General features: G+C 32.3%; 1 protein-coding gene across 1 annotated transcript; it reads left to right on the top strand.

Moving 5' to 3' along the window:
• The first annotated feature begins 12,484 nt into the window (after window positions 1–12,484).
• Window positions 12,485–17,614, top strand: LOC119599551. The gene is made up of 3 exons (XM_037949348.1): window positions 12,485–16,102; window positions 16,250–16,428; window positions 17,056–17,614. Exons 1-3 carry the CDS (start codon window positions 12,485–12,487, stop codon window positions 17,612–17,614), a joined length of 4,356 nt encoding a protein of 1,451 aa, XP_037805276.1.
• Window positions 17,615–18,251: the final 637 nt, after the last annotated feature.

Genomic DNA, 18,251 nt, shown 5'->3' on the forward strand with positions numbered 1-18,251 from the left:
TATATGATGTTAAAGAAACAAAATTATAATAATACCCTGCACCCACATAAACATATTTCTGCCCCGTATTAGGGACATGACCAATATTGGGTCGATCATAAAAAAACCTATAATATGCTTTATCTTATAAAGTAATTTGAACATTTTACCTGATTCCGACATTTGTAAAAATTTAATGTTTTCAGAAGTAGGCTTGTTCTGGAAAATGTTTGTTGATAAAAACGAAAAAACTTTATATAGTTATCAACGAAGGTATTATTACCGATGCTCAGAAACTCAGATTTGACGACATATTTCCTAAGAATTTTTTAATCAGTGTTCGTGTCTTCTCTACATGCTCTACATTCGCTTCAATCCGCACGTCTAATTTTGTATAGTTATGCCCATAATCCTGTGTGTCCACTCAAAATACGTACCGTCAAAAAATACGTTTCCCGTCTCGCTCTCGTTGAGGTCACCCCATAGGTCCTTTGTGCTTCTACCCAACGTTTCATTATTACAAGTCGACTTATGGGATTCTCACGCCTATATTTTCAGTTCGGTCCTCGTTGCTTCGAATTGAGTTCTTCAAATTCAAGCCAGTAAATTCGATTTATCGTTGCCGAATACTCCCGAGTGGCCTGGCTCCTATATGATACAAAGCTTACATATGTGAGAGTAATCAGTTATAGCCCTCTGACAATCCAATAGGGTCTCAGATATAACCTTATCACCTGATATCGCCCTAATTGACTTCTAGCTGCCTGTAAATATTTTAAACCCTGTTGGTGCCATACTTATTATAATCCAATATACGCATTCCGTTATTGATCGGACTTCTGTCTAGAAGCTAATGATTAGTTAGACGCTAGTATACTTTTGATTCTAGCTCATCTAAAAAGTTAAATGACTTCCTCCTTGATGAAGTTTATGTTCGGTCTGGCCGTTGGGTATTAAAAAATTTAATTTTTAATTGAAAATTCATATTTCATATGTTTTAGTGGCTGCCGAAGTGGGTATTTTTATACCATATCCACAAAATCGTACCTGTAGCTTAGGGAACTGGGCCTAATCTTTTGACGTACTGATAGAGGGCATTTTACTCCCCCCGTTTTCTAGAGCCATTTATTTTCAAATCTTGAGATTTTGTTAAATTTCGATTTTTGCCCAGTAATTCTCCATTAAGGCATGACCTAATATTGCCGAAAAATTATTTTAAATAATTTGATTCTTATTTTATCTATTTTAAAAAGAAGAAAAGATCGCTCTGCAAGAATTTTCTAAAATTGGTCTATTTTTGGGCCAAATTGATCTAAAAATGTACTTATTTTGAGAATTTTCGGTTTCATTTAATTTCAAACGCATACACAGAGGAAAAAAATATACACTCCTGGTACCAAATTGACACCAAATTTTTCAATAACATCCGTTGTCAAGTATATACATACATACAACAGCAACATGATTTGTTGACCACGAAACTTTGTCAACATTGCAACAAATTCTAAGCTTTATGCACATCCGTTGTCTAAAAGTTAACAAACGTGGTAAGCTCACTATTTACAACGCATTTTGAGCTTAACACGTTTGTTAACTTTTAGACAATGGATGTGCATAAAATTTAGATTGCGACAACGAATTGTTGCAATGTTGACAACGTTACGTGGTCAACATTACATTTTGACAACGTTACGTGGTACATAACAAGTTGTTGTTGTATGTATGTATATAACTGACAACGGATGTTATTGAAAAATTTGGTGTCAATTTGGTACCAGGCGTGTATATTTTTTTCCTCTGTGTAGTTGATTTCCGATAAAAATAACATTTCGATGAACTCCCTAACAATTGGGCTATAACAAATTCAAATTACTTCACTCTATACCAGTAATTAAATATTCAGTTGAATGAAATAATGTGATTGATAACGACCACTCATTACCAAGTAATGTATGAAATTACTATTTGTCATTACCAAAAATTTAGTAAGTTTTAAAATATCTACATTTTGTTTTGATTTTAAGTTTATTATTTTGTTTTCATGCCATGAAAGCTTATCATAATGAACTTGATAGTATTTAAAGTTTCATGAGTCAGGGGAAGTGTCATAAACTTTCAGCAGAAATGTACTCTCATTTCATTCAGAATGTACACGTACTACTTTAGTTTGCAATAGTTGGTTTTAGAATCACAATTACTATTTATTTTTTTAGGTTTTCTAACATTTTGTTGTTAATTTTGCAATTGCTGCATACATTCTACACTTCCTGTTAAAGTTACATGCACAAAATTATGATAAAATGGTAAAGCATTTCTCTTATATATTGAAGTACTAATATACATATCTCAAAATTTCTCTGCTGATTCGGAAGTTATCACAAATTATCATGGTCTTTAACTAAGCAGTTGTGTTTCGTAAAACACAATTTTCCTCATTAATGATATATTTTTATATTTATATTTTTAACAAAATATAAAATTAATAAATTTTTTGCCAACTTTGTTAACATTTTGTTATGGCTTTCTGCAAATAAATACCTTAACAAATCATAGACTTGCAACTTCATCTTGTACTTTATTTAAAGTTTGTTTCCTTCAACTATAACTCTTTTCAAATACCATCATTATCAGCAAGCATTTGTGACAGTCATTTCAGCAATTGTACTCTCAAACTCCTAGCAACTCAGTCAGATGGTTACAAATTTTAGAGTTTCTAAGTTATTTAAAAAAAAGCATTTTCAAAAATTTTTGACATAAAGTTTTGATTGTGTCTCCAGTGAGATAAAATAAAGTTTTCTTTCTCCATATACAAAAATAAATACATACAAATGTATGTATGTAAATAGTTTATAGTTAAGGTAAATAAAGGTATATTTGTTAATAAAAGAAACCCTGCAGTTTTAAAGGTAACTGGTAACTGATGATGTCATCAGTTATTATTAAACATAGGCATTATGGCACTTTGTATAGGAAAAGAAATATTCTAACATTTAAAACTGGTTCCAAATTCTGCAGGTTCCACATGTTTCACTGCTCAAACTTTTCCAGTTGATACCATCATCACCTAAACACATTTGTACACAGTCAGACGTACCCAACAGCAGCACACTTTTGACAGAGTTTCCGTCGCTCAGTGTAATTTATTGTTTTCCACTCTGGAGAATAAACTAAACAATATTTTTAGCAGTAGGAAAAAAAAGGGAAATGAATATAAAAGCCGAAGTTTGTTGTGTTTGAAATGCAAAAATCACAAAATTAAAATTTATTTATTTGTTGATGTTCAAAGTAATTTCCGTGCAAATAATAAATTTGTTTAAATATAAATAATTTTTTTAAAAAGCTGCTTTTTAAATGCTAATCAATACAGAATCCAAGCTCTTAATTAATTGGTTGGTGAAATATTTACTGAAAAGAAATTTAACTTCTTGAGCTTTCTTTAGCAAGTTAAAATGAAATTTTGTTAGTTTATTTAGCTTTATATTTAAGCAAGATATGTTTAAAGAGCTTAACTTGAACTTGTAACTGTAAATATTAAAGCTTAAGCTTTAAAGTAGATTTTTTTTGCAAAGTTGAGCTTTAAACTAGAGATTTCTTTAAGAAATATGAGCTTTAAAAATGAGTTTTCTTTAAAAATTTTGAACTTTAAATGAGCTGGACCTTCAGACGTGATATTTTTTAGGAAACATAAGTTTTTGCAAATTTACAATAAACTCATTATTTATATTAACTATTTCTTAAAATGTAATAAATACTAATATAAAATAACTGCTTAAATACATACATATATGGGACAATAACACCCTTTCGACAATGATTATACTAACAATAACATAAAATTTGCATAAACATTTTTCTATTCAAGTATTAAAATATTTGTTAACACAAATATCTAACAAAATCACATGAATACGATAAATAACCCCAAACAAAAAACAAATAATCGCACGTTACTTTATTAAATTTAGGTAATATGAGCCGCATAATCATACCCTATACGCTTAAGTGTCTAAGACATGTATAATTTTGTTTTTATTTCACAAATTGGGTCAACATTTAAATCAAATATATAAAAAAAAAACACACATATACGTCCTGCCTAGAATAACAATTGAGTCTGATATAAAAGATAGAGATCGTTTCCTGTTCCTTTTTTGTGTGTGTGTTAAGTATTAGTGTGTGTTTTTTTTTTTTTGTACTTTTATTATTTTGCCTTAAGACTATTTGTTTTAAATATATTTTTTATGTTATGCTACTGTTGTGGTGCCAATCTTTCAGTTAAACTTATAATACATTTCTATCTAAAAGAATGACATACAAATACTTAAATATGTGACAAATCAATGCTAGACATGTATAGAATTTTTAATATTTTTTTAGGGAATTTTTTTTCGCATTTTTTTACCCTTAAATATTTCTGATAAGATAGAAAACATAAACACAGGGGAAATAAATATTTTGAATGTATTAATGTAGGAGTGATAATAATTCGAACAGATCTTTTCAAAGAAAATTTTAACATGTAGTGCAAACTTTTCTTAATCTTGTATTTAAATTTCAAAACCATACTTAACAAAGTTAACGTTTTTTAAGCTTTCCTATATATGTATGTAGGTAACCTCTCATTTCCACCTCAAGTTTAAGTGAAAAACCCCCATAACCTTAAAGTTTGTAGCTCAAGTTATTCTAAATTAACCATTTTCATAGATATACATTCCTCATACTCAATACTTTTGTAAGAAACTCTGTTCTTAAGAAATCTATAATTTAAAGCTCAAGCTTATAAAGAGATATATGGTTAAATTCAAAATTCTCCACGTAAAGCTTTATTTAAGTTTTCTTATAAAAAAGTTTATTGCTCAAAGCTTAAGCTTTCTGGTACTGAATTCTCAACTTTTTTATGAAATCTTTGCATGAAATCTCCAGCTCTTTATGACGAAATCTTTCTGAAAGATATATGTATGTATATCTCATGCTAAATAAGCTCATACTTATTAAAATATTTATCGCTTAAAACTAAAGCTTTTAAGTAAAATCTGTAACTCAAAGCTCAAGCTTCTCTGTAAAGAAATGTATTGCATAATGTATTGCTTTAACAGATGGATTCAAATCATAGATTTTTCTTTAAATCCAAGCTTAGAGCTTAAGTTTTCTTATAAAAAAGTTTATCGTTCAATGTTAAAGCTTTTTGGTACAGGATTCTCAACTTTTTTATGAAATCTATGCATTAAATCTCAAGCCCTTGCCGCTTAAAGCTCATACTCACTTATAAACTAATTTTCGCTTAAAACTAAATGAAATATATGTATGTTTATCGCTCCAATTTTAAGCTTTGAGGAAACTTTGCTCTACAGAAATCTTTTCTTTAAAGCTCAACTCTTATAAAAAAGCTAAAGCTTTCTTCTAAATAATTCTCAACATTAGTTTTTTTATGAAATCTGTCGATTAAATCACAAGCATGGTATGAATAAATCCATTGCTTAAAGCTCACGCTTTTTTAAATATTCTTAAACTTTTTCATAATGAATTACATACTCATATCGCTTAAATTTTACGCTTGTGGGAAACTTTAATTATCATTTTGAGCCCAACCTTTGCTATACAGAAATCTTTTGTTTTTAGCTCAAGATTTCCGAAATTAGGCTGTATTTCTTATAACCTTTCACACTTTAAATGTAAATAATACCACAAACATGCGTGTCAATTGTGCGACACACAAAAATGTTACCAATATAAATTTTAAGAAAAAACATTCACTATATCACTAGTCTAAGCCGACTCCTTGTCATCCTTTGGGCAAAAAAATGAGAAAAGTGTAGATGTAATCAGAAAACAAAAACAACAACAAAAAGTAACATATTGTTACAGTATAAGCTTATTCACATTATATATTTTTTACATGTATGTAAATCTATACCAATGTATGAATGTGAGTATATGCCTTCTAGGCATGTATAACACCTAAAAGGTGTTTTGTTGATTTTAAAGCCTGAATTGTGATTTATATAATTTTGTTGTTGTTTTTGCTGTTGTTACTGTAGGTTTTTGTTATAAAATTTTGTTTGATTGTAGCCATATAACAACGTGAGTACCAGTACAATAGAATTTAGAATATAAAAATTGTAAATATTTATTTTACACTTTGTTTATGCAAATGTTCTGCTTGTTACAGTGTTTCATTTTTCTTCTCCCGTTAACAATACAAACCAAAAGAAAAAATAACAACCATCATAATAACCAGAGAAAGAAATAATCACGATTTATTTTAAAGCCAACTGGAAAAAAAATGGGAAAAAACACAAACAAACAAAATGTATGTATATAAAGTGAAAATGTGTTCATATAAATATTTGAAGCATTGCAATTCAGCCTTAAGCCTTTATTTTTCTCTTTTGTTGATGTTATTTCCGACCTAAACATTCAGTTACATATCCCTGCAGTTCGACAAAGAGTCAATGCAACCGAAAAAGACAGTGATTTCCACTAACGTCTAACCACCTGGTTTAATTTGTCTTTCGTTACGAATGAACTCTTTGTAACTTTGTACTCTTAAAAAGCACTTGTTTAACCTATAGGGTGGCGATTGACTTCCTCTTAGGACAAGCACATGTTAAAATAACTACTCACCTGGACAGTTGGTGGCTAGGTTTAACCCTATATATAGAGAGTTCGGGACTGTCAGACCGAACTGCTGGGATACGTTCATATATACATATGTATGTGAGTACATAAACATTTTGTTTAAGCCAACACCAACAATACTTACTACTCACTCACTTTCAGGATCGCCCGCTCACGTCTACATCTACAAGTCAAAAGGATCTACAATAACATGTCAACGTTTTTACTGTATAAAACATTAATGTATATTTCTGTATGTAGGAAAATACACTTTTGCATAAAAATTTTTTTTTTTCATTATGTATTTGTATACCCTACACCATAAAATTCGGTAATTAAAAAAAGTAATTACGTTTTGTTTGACCATATAAAACTAGTTCATAATTTTAAAAATAATACAAGGATCATCTTTGGTTCACAATGATCCAAGAAGAATGACTTTGTTTGACATTTCATAAACTTCCCTTGCAAATGACTCAACTCAAGACCCAATAAATATGTCGATAATTAAATAAAATCCGAAACAAATTATTGTTTTCGGAGGTCAATTAGTTTATGAAATTCTATATAGTTGGAGTTTAATAAGTTCACATAAATCTCGTATTTATAATGGTAGCATTGTAGGGTTAATCGACCATGTAGGCATAATTCCATATACATATGTATAATTTTGTGGATTTGGGTTTGCTTGTGTATATGTCAAAAAAAAAAAAAAAAATAAAAAAAACATTAAACATGTATAAAAGAAACATTTTGTAACTGTAGGTTCACAATATTTAAACTCCTCACATACATATGATCGGAACAGTGAACAATAATAAGAAAATAAATTAATACTACTTTGAAAATTTAAACAAAATTATTCTGAATCTGCAAAATATAGGAATCTATTAAAATTTTTAAAGTTTTTCCAAATAATTTTTTTTTTTTACTTTTTTTATACCCACCAAACAAAAAGATCGAAATATTCGCCAAGACCCATAAAAGTATATATATTCTGGGTCCTTATTATATTCTGAGGCGATCTTGCCATGTCCGCCTGTCTGTTGAAATCACGATAGGGACCACACTGGAGGAACTAGATAGCTGAAATTCTGCTTAAATATTCTCTATTGATAAGGTTTGTTCGGTATTGAAAATAGATAAAATCGGTTCACGTTTTCGCATAGCCAACATACAAGTGGCCCCTCGGAAAACAGTTCTAACAGTACTGGTTTAACATAACTGGTTTAAAAATAACAGTATAACGATGAAATTTTACATAAATAAGTCTTACGTGAACGTAAATCTCTTAACCAAATTGTATGAGGATCGGTCCATAATTGACCCTATCTCCCATATAAGGTCCCCTTCAGAAAATGTCTTCAATGTTCATTACTGGCTCAGAAATGCGAGTACACCGATGAAATTCAATATAAACAAGTTTTGTATGAGTTAAAATCTCTCTACTAACTTTTTTAAAGATTGGTCCATTATTGACCCTATCCCCCATATAAGGTCCCCTTCAGAAATTTACTCTAACACTTATTACTGGCTCAGAAATGAGACTAAAGCGATGATATTCGGCATACACAAGTTTTGTATGAGCCAAAATCTTTCTACTAACTTCTATGAGAATCCGTTCATAATTGACCTTACTCCCCATATTAGGTCCCCTTCAGAAAATTACTTTAACGCTTAGTACTGGCTCAGAAATAAGAATACAGCGATGAAATTCGACATAAACAAGTTTTATATCGGCCAAAATCTCTCTACCAACTTTTATGAGGATCGGTCTATATTTGACCCTTCAGAAAATGCTTAAAAATACGAGTACAACGAAGAAATTTAACATATACAAGTTTTGTAAGAACCAAAATGTTTCTGCTATATTTTCTAAGGATCGTTCAATAATAGACACCACCCTATTCAGAAAATTAATTTCTTCTTAACTTCTTTCGATAATAACAAAAGCATCGATTCATAAATTCAAAGTTTAATTATAAGGAAGCCATTCTTTTCGGCAATGATTTGATGGTGAGTATATAAGATTCGGCATGGTCGAATATTACTTTTTATTACATACACAATTTTCCATCCCTGACTACTGTTAGCAAAAGAATGATAACATATAGGCTTTTTCCTTTAAAATTTAAGATATTTTTCTGCTAATCTTCGAAGGAAACTGGAACTAGCCTCTTTTAACAAATCTCTGATCTAATTGAATTAGTTTCTTAGGACCATTCGACTCAAATTTCTTACAATGTTATTATTGACATTTGCATTAATCATTCATCCATTACCACTGTTTAACTTTAAACAAATTTACGCTTAGCCTCTAGTTAAATATTTTCTGTTTATTTATTTTTTTTCTCAAAAATTTTCTTCTTTTTTCTTTATTAAAATAAATCCATCTATTAGACGGGTTCAGAAGAAAATATTATTGATACAAACGCTTTAATATTGTTTAATTTTAAAACAATATATTCCTCTTTAAAGTTTTTTAAATTGTATTTATTTGTTTCTACAAAAGCAAAGCAATATTTAATTTGAGGTCATATACAGAAGCACAAAATAGTGAGACTTTAATGAAAGAATTAGAAATTCTTCACCTGTTCTAAATAAAGTGCATTTATGCATGTACATTTCTATTTAGCCATGAATATTTTAGTCTGTCCGTATGTTTCTTGAATGGCCCCTTTCCAGAAGTTTCCTATTAAAATACAACAAAATCGGCCAATATATAACGTAAATATGAGCAAAATTCCCATGATTTTTCATTTCATATATCTTTTTTTTAAACACCTTAATATTGCACATAAATATGTGTATGTAGTTGTATATTAAATTCTTTGTTTGCTTACATTTATTTATTTGTTTTATAGCTGTCACAAACACTTGTTCAAAAGTGTCAACTTAACATATTCCTTGGTAATTATTTAATATTATTTGTTATTTTTATTTAACATTGTAGCTGCAAAAGATTTTGGTTTTATATTTCTTTAGAGATTTTTTTGTCCTCATTTTTTTTTTACTAAATATACGAAGGACACTTTGACGTATGAGTAATATTAATTTATTTACATTACTTTAAATTATTATAAAATTTACTAGAAAAACAGATAAATATTTTCAAAAATTATAAATAAAAATTGTTTTTGATTATAAGATAAAATGTTTGGACAGATTTAAGAAGAGGCGTTTTTGATTTAAAATTAAAAAATTTTACAAACGTTAGAATTTAACAAAACGTCTGTTGTCTGTTAAAACTATACAGATAAAATAAAGATGGAAGCAAACTAAAATAAAATAAGATTAATACTTAAATAGTTTGTTGAAATATCTAAACATCTAGTAGATGTTTCTATTAAAAAATCCCCTGTATAAATTCACTAAACTTTAATTTATATTTTAATCAAATCCATTTTTTAATTTCATTAAAAAATCCATTCTTTTTTGAGTTTATGCCCGAAATGTTAAAATTACGTATAGAAAATAACAACGACAACAAATAACTTTTATAACTTTTGGCGTCATTCATGAATGAATATAAAAATAAATAAAGTAACAAAAAAATAAAATATATAAATGTTGGTTCACATCTACCAAGAGTTATTAGAGCATGAATGTTTTTTTCTTTTCAGACTCACTCTCAATTATAGTTATTTGGGTATATTTATTTATATATTTAGTATATTTGGATAACCGTAAGTAAGCATTACTTACTATAACTAGTAGTTGACCATTTTGTGTTTTTTTTAGCTTTTGTTATTGACCATTTCCAGTGGCAATTTTAGGCAGTAATTCACAAATATTGTTGACGACAGGAAAGTGCGTAGAATTTTTAAGGGACATGTGACATAATGTGAAGTTGTGCGTGTTTTTTGTTGTGGCTACAATTCAAAAGTTATTGTTATTATTTTGGCACTTTTATAAAAACATATTTGATTTTATTTTGATAAGTAAGTACATATTCTATATATGTATATAGACATGGAGGATTTCATGTCAAGTGTTTTAACTTTTGAAACCGATGTCTTCCGATCGGGATGAACTGAAATATTTCTTAGTTACAGAACATTTATTTTGATATATATCCCATTCTCATCCCACTAAGAGAACAAAAAGTTCTTAAAGGAAAAAAGTAAAAAAGGGCCCATTTTAGCAAAAATGTCAGACTTTGAACCTCTGTACCCTAGAGAGTTCTTTACCGATCTTGTGTCTAAACTACTATTCAATAGGACTAGTGTTGGCGTTTTAAAACTGGGGTCACTTGACATGAATTCCCCCATATATATTTAGTTTTTCCTATTTATTCAGGTTGTGATTCGATTTATTAAAACAATTGATATATTTGACTAACTGTAGAAATTAAAGTAAAATTTTACACCGATGGGGTTAGTAAGGGTAGTTCCATCGGGTTGGAAATTTAGTCATAATAACCCTTTGTTGTCAAAGGTCTCACTTTTCACACGCTTACTAACTGCTCTTAGTCTCCATAGAGGGTCTACCAAAATTCAATTAGAAATCTATTCTGTTAGGTCACCGTATAATAATTACTAACATTATTATTTTGTTTTGTTTAAATTTTCCATTTTTTATTGTATTTAAATTTATTCATATTTTTGGCTCACTGTTGCCACTGTAATTTGTCATTATTTTTTGTTCATACTAACCACTGTACATATTTTTGGTAATGACCCGTTAGTTTTTATTATTTGTTTCTCACTCCAATTCTTATTATAAGCATATTGTTGTTGCTCTTAAAAATGCAATTTCTTATTTTGGAGACTTATTGCATGTATTTTGTTTTTGCATATTTTGAATATAAATAAACAAGTTGAGTTGGTACATTGGAAGTGAGAAACAAATAATATTACAATAACAACAGTGTAGCCCTTATTTACATGATCAATTGTTAGGCTTAAGAAAAGAATTTTTAAATAAATAAATCATTGTCATAGTTGAATTCAATCGAACAACATCATCTTTTATTCTTGTCTCGGTACCACGGTAGTTCTTTTGTGTTTGTTAATTAATCACTGCCCATCGAACATTTCAGCAACCTATAGACAACAATTCAAAGTAGACCGAATTGCTCTATATCGTTGCCGGTGAAGAAAAAGCTCTTCATCGTACATTTTTGGCGCCCAACGTGGGGCAAGTGATTAATCTAAATCTTCCTAAATTTGTCGTTCTCGGTCCGTGGTATATTCTAAAAACTTTTCGTTGTAGTACAACTTAAAGAAAAAGTGTACGGTCATATTGTGAAGTGGAAACAGTGGTTCTATTACAAGGGCAATATCTAGTGCTACAAAAAGAAAAATAAAAAACTTTGTGGTTCAATAAAAAAAAAACCTGTGCAACAAAAAAAAATTTATAAATCATTTAAAAAAACTAGACAGTGCAACATATAACAAAAAAAAACTGTTAAACAAATTTGTAGTGACGTACCTACTACAAATCTATTTTTTTAAATACCTATTACAAACATTATACAAATTTTGTCGGCTCGCTAAATAGAATCAGTTTTTGTCGAAAAATAAAATAAATAAAAGTGACTCTAAAATTTTACCGCAAATTTTTATGTACAAAAATAAATAAACTTTGTTCGCTCGTAATTCGGGTTAAATAAATTTACCGCTAATCTTTATATACAAGAAAATACATAAATTTGTTCGCTTTTGGTTCCAGTACATAATATAGAATTTTGTGTATACTAAATTTGTCGCTCGGAATATTGCGGTACATATTTATATAGAAAGTGAATAAATACATAAAGTTTGTATATAAAAATTTTTGGCGTAAAACTTTTGGCGTCGGTGCTCTACAATACATAGTATCATCCATTTTGAAATTTGTTTTTGGAAATTTTTGGCTCACTTAACCAAACTTTTGGAAATTTATGATGACTTTGGAAGAGGTTAAGCAGCAACGGGCTAATACGAAGAAGAGTATTACCCGCATCAAGAACCAAATCGAAGCCAATGGAAGGGGTGAAGGTAAGACACTTTCGTCTGCTGAGTTGAAGTGCCGTTTGGGGATACTGGAGTCATATTTTAAACAGATATTGACGTATCAAACACAAATTGAAAAATATGATCCCGAGGATAATGCTAGGCCCGAAATTGAAGATTTGTACATCTCAGCCAAAATGAATATCCAGTCGCAGCTTGGTGAAGATGTTCATAACACAACGTTGTCCGAGTCCACCATTTGTTTCCCAGCTCCCATCCATAAATTGCCCCAACTCAAATTGCCCACATTTAGTGGTAAGTACAGTGAATACAAGAATTTTATTACGTCGTTCAATCAAGTTATCGATCGTGAGTTTGGCCTATCAAATATTGAAAAGTTTAATCATTTGCTCAACTGCCTCCAAGGCCAAGCTCTAGAAACGGTCAAGGCTTTCCAGATTACGAACGAAAATTACCCGAAGGCTCTGGAAAGGCTCAAAACGCGTTATGATAATAGCTCGCTTATTTTTATGGAAAATATTACCGCCCTTTTTGAACTTCCTGCCATGTCCAAATACAATTGTGCCCAATTACGAAGTCTCGTCGATAATGTTTCTGCCCTTTATAGTTCTTTACTGTCTCTTGGCTCACATAGTGATATTGCTAATTCCATGCTGATTTACATAGTGATGGAAAAAGTGGATGAAGATACCAGAAGAAAGTGGAAAGATTCCTTGGACTTTACCAGATTGCCAACATGGGATGATTGCTCCAAGGTCCTTGAAAGGCGTTGTCAATTTTTGGAATCGGTTGATACCAACCATACTTTTGTGGCCCCTCGTAAGCCTGATCATCAATCTGGTAAGTCCAAATCTAAAAATTCAAAACCTGGCTATACTTTTTCGGTATCAAAACGCTCTTGTGTGCTTTGCTCCAAATCTGACCACTCAATTAGTCGTTGTTCTCGGTTCAAAGATATGGATGTTAGTCAAAGGTATGAAAATGCAAAACGTCTAAGCCTTTGTCTAAATTGTTTGTCCAAAGGGCATCAAGTAAGTAGTTGTTCCTCCACATTCAAGTGCAAATTTTGTTCTCGCTCGCATCATAGTTTGCTTCATCGGTCTCAGCCAGCTTCTCGGCCCTCGTCCCCTGCTGCTGAACCTACTACTTCTCATGTTGCCTTGAATGAATCTTCTGCCTCGGTCCATACCCATATGGAAAAATCCTCGCCGGAACAGGTGCTGCTTGCTACTGCCATGGTTCTAGTTCGTGACTCCACTGGTCGCTATCAATTGGGACGCGCTTTGTTAGATTCTTGCTCTCAATTGAATTTCATAACCGATGAATTTTCCCAAAAATTACATTTGTCTCGTACAAAACAAACTACTGAAGTCTCTAGCATTGGTAACACTCTTAGCAAATCTAAATATAGGTCGTCCACAAATGTAAAATCTCGAGTCACAGATTTTGAAGTTTCGCTCTCATTTTGTGTCACACCTCATATTTCATATCAACCTGATAATGAATTAGATGTCTCATCCTGGAATTTGCCCCCAAATACTGAACTTGCGGATGAAAACTTCTTCAAATCAAAACGAATTGATTTACTTATTGGTACTGAAACGTTTTTCGACATTTTAGCAGTTGGTCAAATAAAACTTGGCCCTAATTTGCCTAAATTACACAAAACACTTTTCGGATGGATTGTAGCAGGTCGTTATGTATCAAAACAACCCAATATTTGTGGCTCTTCTTGTATGCTCTCGATAGAAGAAGATATTGATCTTAAATTACAGCGCTTGTGGGAAATCGATGAAGTTCAATCTGGCTCAAATGATTTGACACCAGAACAATCTGAATGTGAAACATTTTTCAATGATACTGTTCATCGTGAATCTTCTGGTAGGATTGTTGTTAAATTGCCCTTCAAGGAATCTCCTGACGCTTTAGGTCTTTCTCGAAATATGGCTCTTAAAAGATTTGTATCTCAAGAGAGACGATTTGCTCGTGACAGCAATCTTAAATCACAATATGTTGCTTTTATGAAGGAGTATGAAGATTTTGGACATATGAGTCTAGTTCGTAGCCCTCGTCTACACGAGCCTCATTATTTCATCCCTCACCATTGCGTTTTCAAACCAAATAGCACTTCCACAAAGTTAAGAGTTGTTTTCGATGCCTCGTGTCCATCATCGTCCCAGAAGTCTCTCAATGATCTTCTTATGGTTGGCCCAACAATTCAAGATGAGCTGTATAAAATTTTACTTCGGTTCCGTCTTCATCGCTTCGCTCTTACTGCCGATATAGTAAAAATGTATCGACAAGTCCTTATTGACTCCCAAGATAGAAAATTCCAATATATTTTGTGGAGAAATTCAGAAGAGGAAGAAATTCGAACATATCACCTAAATACAGTCACCTATGGAATGTCAGCTGCGCCCTACCTTGCCATCAAAAGCCTTCACTATCTCGCAGACCAATACATGGACCAATTCGAACTTGGTGCAAAAACCATTAAGTCATCATTTTACGTTGATGATTTTCTTTGTGGCTCAGATACGCTTGAAGAATTGTCTCGTATGAAGCAGGAGGTTAATGAAATTCTAATTCGTGGTTCGTTTCAATTAGATAAGTGGCACTCTAATCATAGAGATTTTCAGGACGACAAAACTGTCAAAGACCTTAATATTGAAGATTCTGCAGTAACTAGCGCTCTTGGTATCTCTTGGGACCAACAAAAAGATGTTTTCTTATTTTTGTTTTCGCCTAAAGTCCAAATTGATGAAAAAATAACCAAACGTACAATTTTGTCGCTCTCGTCAGCGCTTTTCGATCCCCTAGGACTTTTATCCCCTCTCATAATAAAAGCTAAAATCCTCATGCAAGAGTTGTGGATTCTAAAAATTGGCTGGGATGAGTCTGTACCTCAAGAAATACACTCGGCTTGGAAATCTTTCGTCTCTGATCTCAAACTATTACCTTCACTTAAAATTCCTCGTTTTTGTCTCGCTCCTGATTCTAAATCAGTTCAACTTCATGGCTTTTGTGACTCATCAATTCGTGCTTATGGTTGTTGTTTTTACTTTCGTGTTAAAACTTCTTCAGGAAATGTTGTTGTTCGGCTCTTTACTGCCAAATCTAGAGTTGCTCCTACAAAGCGAAAATCGTTACCCAAACTTGAGTTATGTGGCGCACAACTTCTAGCAAAATTGTATTCCAAAATCAAAAATCTTTTCGCAATACCAAATCTGGAAGTCGTTCTATGGACAGATTCACAACTAGTTCTTCACTGGCTAAAGCAACATTCATCTACTTTGTCAGTTTTTGTTGGCAATAGGGTATCAGAAATTCAAGATCTAACTAATGGCTGCGTTTGGCGACATGTCCCAACCCAGTTCAACCCTGCTGACATCGTTTCTCGTGGTTCAACTGTGCAGGAACTCGCCTCATCCATCTGGTTCAACGGACCAGCATTTCTCGCTCTCGATCCTGTTCAGTGGCCCCCTACTAAAACTGATAAACTCTCCGAAGAAAATCAGCAAGTATTCGACAAAGAAAAACGGAAAACCGTACTTCATCTTGAAACAAAATCTAACTACATCCTCGATTCTGTTGGAAAATATAGCTCGTACTTAAAAATCATTCGTATTATTGCCTGGATGTTTCGTTTTGCTCAAAAAACAAAAACTAATATTTCCAATTCTGACTCTTTGCAGCCCCAAGAATTAGAAAATGCTAAACTTTGTATCGTTTTCAACATCCAGAAACTACATTTTCAAGATGACATAACTCGAGCTCTAAAGAAGAAAGATCCCCAAGGTGCTCTAAAGTGTCTGAACCCCTTCCTAGATTCGTCAAATGGTTTCAACTTGCTCAAGGTCGGCGGACGCTTGGAGTACGCGGCAATTTCTGAAGGCCAAAAACACCCCATAATCTTGCCCAGCAAATGCCATTTCGTCTACTGTTACGTACGTCATCTGCACATCAGTAACTACCACGCTGGACCCAAGGCTCTAATGTCATTGATTCGCCAACAATTTTGGATCATCAACTCCAGGAATTTGTGTCGCAGCATTGTAAATTCGTGCCCTCAATGCATTCGCTATCGCCCAAAGTTGTTGCAACAAATGATGGGAAATTTGCCTGTGGAATGACTCAACCCGTCAAGGCCCTTCGCAAGGTGTGCTGTCGATTTTTGTGGTCCAGTCAACACCTACCTAAGAATTAGAGGAAAGGTCCCCTACAAGACATACATCGCTATATTTGTTTGTCTCGCTACCAAAGCTGTCCATATTGAAGTGGTATCCGACCTGTCAACAGATGCCTTCATTGCTGCCCTAAAACGGATGATTGGTCGTAGAGGTCTGCCCACAGATATATTCTGTGATAATGCAACAAATTTCGTTGGTGCAAACTCTAAGTTGGCTCAATTAAAGTCGTTCCTTTTTGAGCCAAAAAATTCAAATTTTATTACAAATTATTGCTCGAATCAATTTATTAATTTTCGATTTATTCCCCCTAGGGCACCACATTTTGGCGGATTGTGGGAGGCGGCCGTCAAATCGGCCAAAGGTCACTTAACCAGAACCCTGGACAACACAAGGCTCACCTACGAAGAACTCGCAACGGCTATGATTGAGATAGAGGCAGTTTTAAACTCGAGGCCCATTTCGCCTCTATCCTCAGATCCCAGTGATTTTGAAGCTCTTACACCAGGACACTTCTTGATAGGCGCTCCCCTCCGTAGTTTGCCAGAACGTGATGTCCCTACAAATGAGATTAACAAACTTGAATATTGGGCCCGAATAAGCGCCATCAAGCAACAATTCTGGAAAAAGTGGTCCCATGATTATATAAATGAGCTCCAGACTCGCAACAAATGGACTAGCACCAACTCTAATATTACCCCTGGTTCCCTAGTCATCATCAAAGAAGATAATTTACCCCCGCAGCGTTGGCTCATGGGTAAAATCATCAACATTGTTCGTGGAAGAGATGATCGTGTTCGAGTTGTCGACATCAAAACTACAAAAGGAGTTATACGTCGCCCTATCCACAGACTGGCTCTTCTATCTTCTTGAAAGTGTCCTTTCAATGGGGCCGGAATGTTAGGTCACCGTATAATAATTACTAACATTATTATTTTGTTTTGTTTAAATTTTCCATTTTTTATTGTATTTAAATTTATTCATATTTTTGGCTCACTGTTGCCACTGTAATTTGTCATTATTTTTTGTTCATACTAACCACTGTACATATTTTTGGTAATGACCCGTTAGTTTTTATTATTTGTTTCTCACTCCAATTCTTATTATAAGCATATTGTTGTTGCTCTTAAAAATGCAATTTCTTATTTTGGAGACTTATTGCATGTATTTTGTTTTTGCATATTTTGAATATAAATAAACAAGTTGAGTTGGTACATTGGAAGTGAGAAACAAATAATATTACAATAACAACAGTGTAGCCCTTATTTACATGATCAATTGTTAGGCTTAAGAAAAGAATTTTTAAATAAATAAATCATTGTCATAGTTGAATTCAATCGAACAACATCATCTTTTATTCTTGTCTCGGTACCACGGTAGTTCTTTTGTGTTTGTTAATTAATCACTGCCCATCGAACATTTCAGCAACCTATAGACAACAATTCAAAGTAGACCGAATTGCTCTATATCGTTGCCGGTGAAGAAAAAGCTCTTCATCGTACATATTCTA

The sequence above is a fragment of the Lucilia sericata genome, unplaced genomic scaffold (assembly GCF_015586225.1).
Source record: "Lucilia sericata isolate MDLA Ls3-8-SP2 unplaced genomic scaffold, ASM1558622v1 Contig000082F_arrow, whole genome shotgun sequence".
Lineage (NCBI taxonomy): Eukaryota > Metazoa > Arthropoda > Insecta > Diptera > Calliphoridae > Lucilia > Lucilia sericata.

What these genes read in the sequence shown, in the direction of transcription:
- LOC119599551 (XM_037949348.1), top strand. Translation starts at nt 12,485, where the DNA reads ATGACTTTGGAAGAGGTTAAGCAGCAACGGGCTAATACGAAGAAGAGT. An exon ending in ACAAAGAAAAACGGAAAACC is followed by an intron (nt 16,103 to 16,249) that starts GTACTTCATCTT and finishes GACTCTTTGCAG; the next exon opens with CCCCAAGAATTAGAAAATGC. An exon ending in AAGGTCGGCGGACGCTTGGA is followed by an intron (nt 16,429 to 17,055) that starts GTACGCGGCAAT and finishes TATTCCCCCTAG; the next exon opens with GGCACCACATTTTGGCGGAT.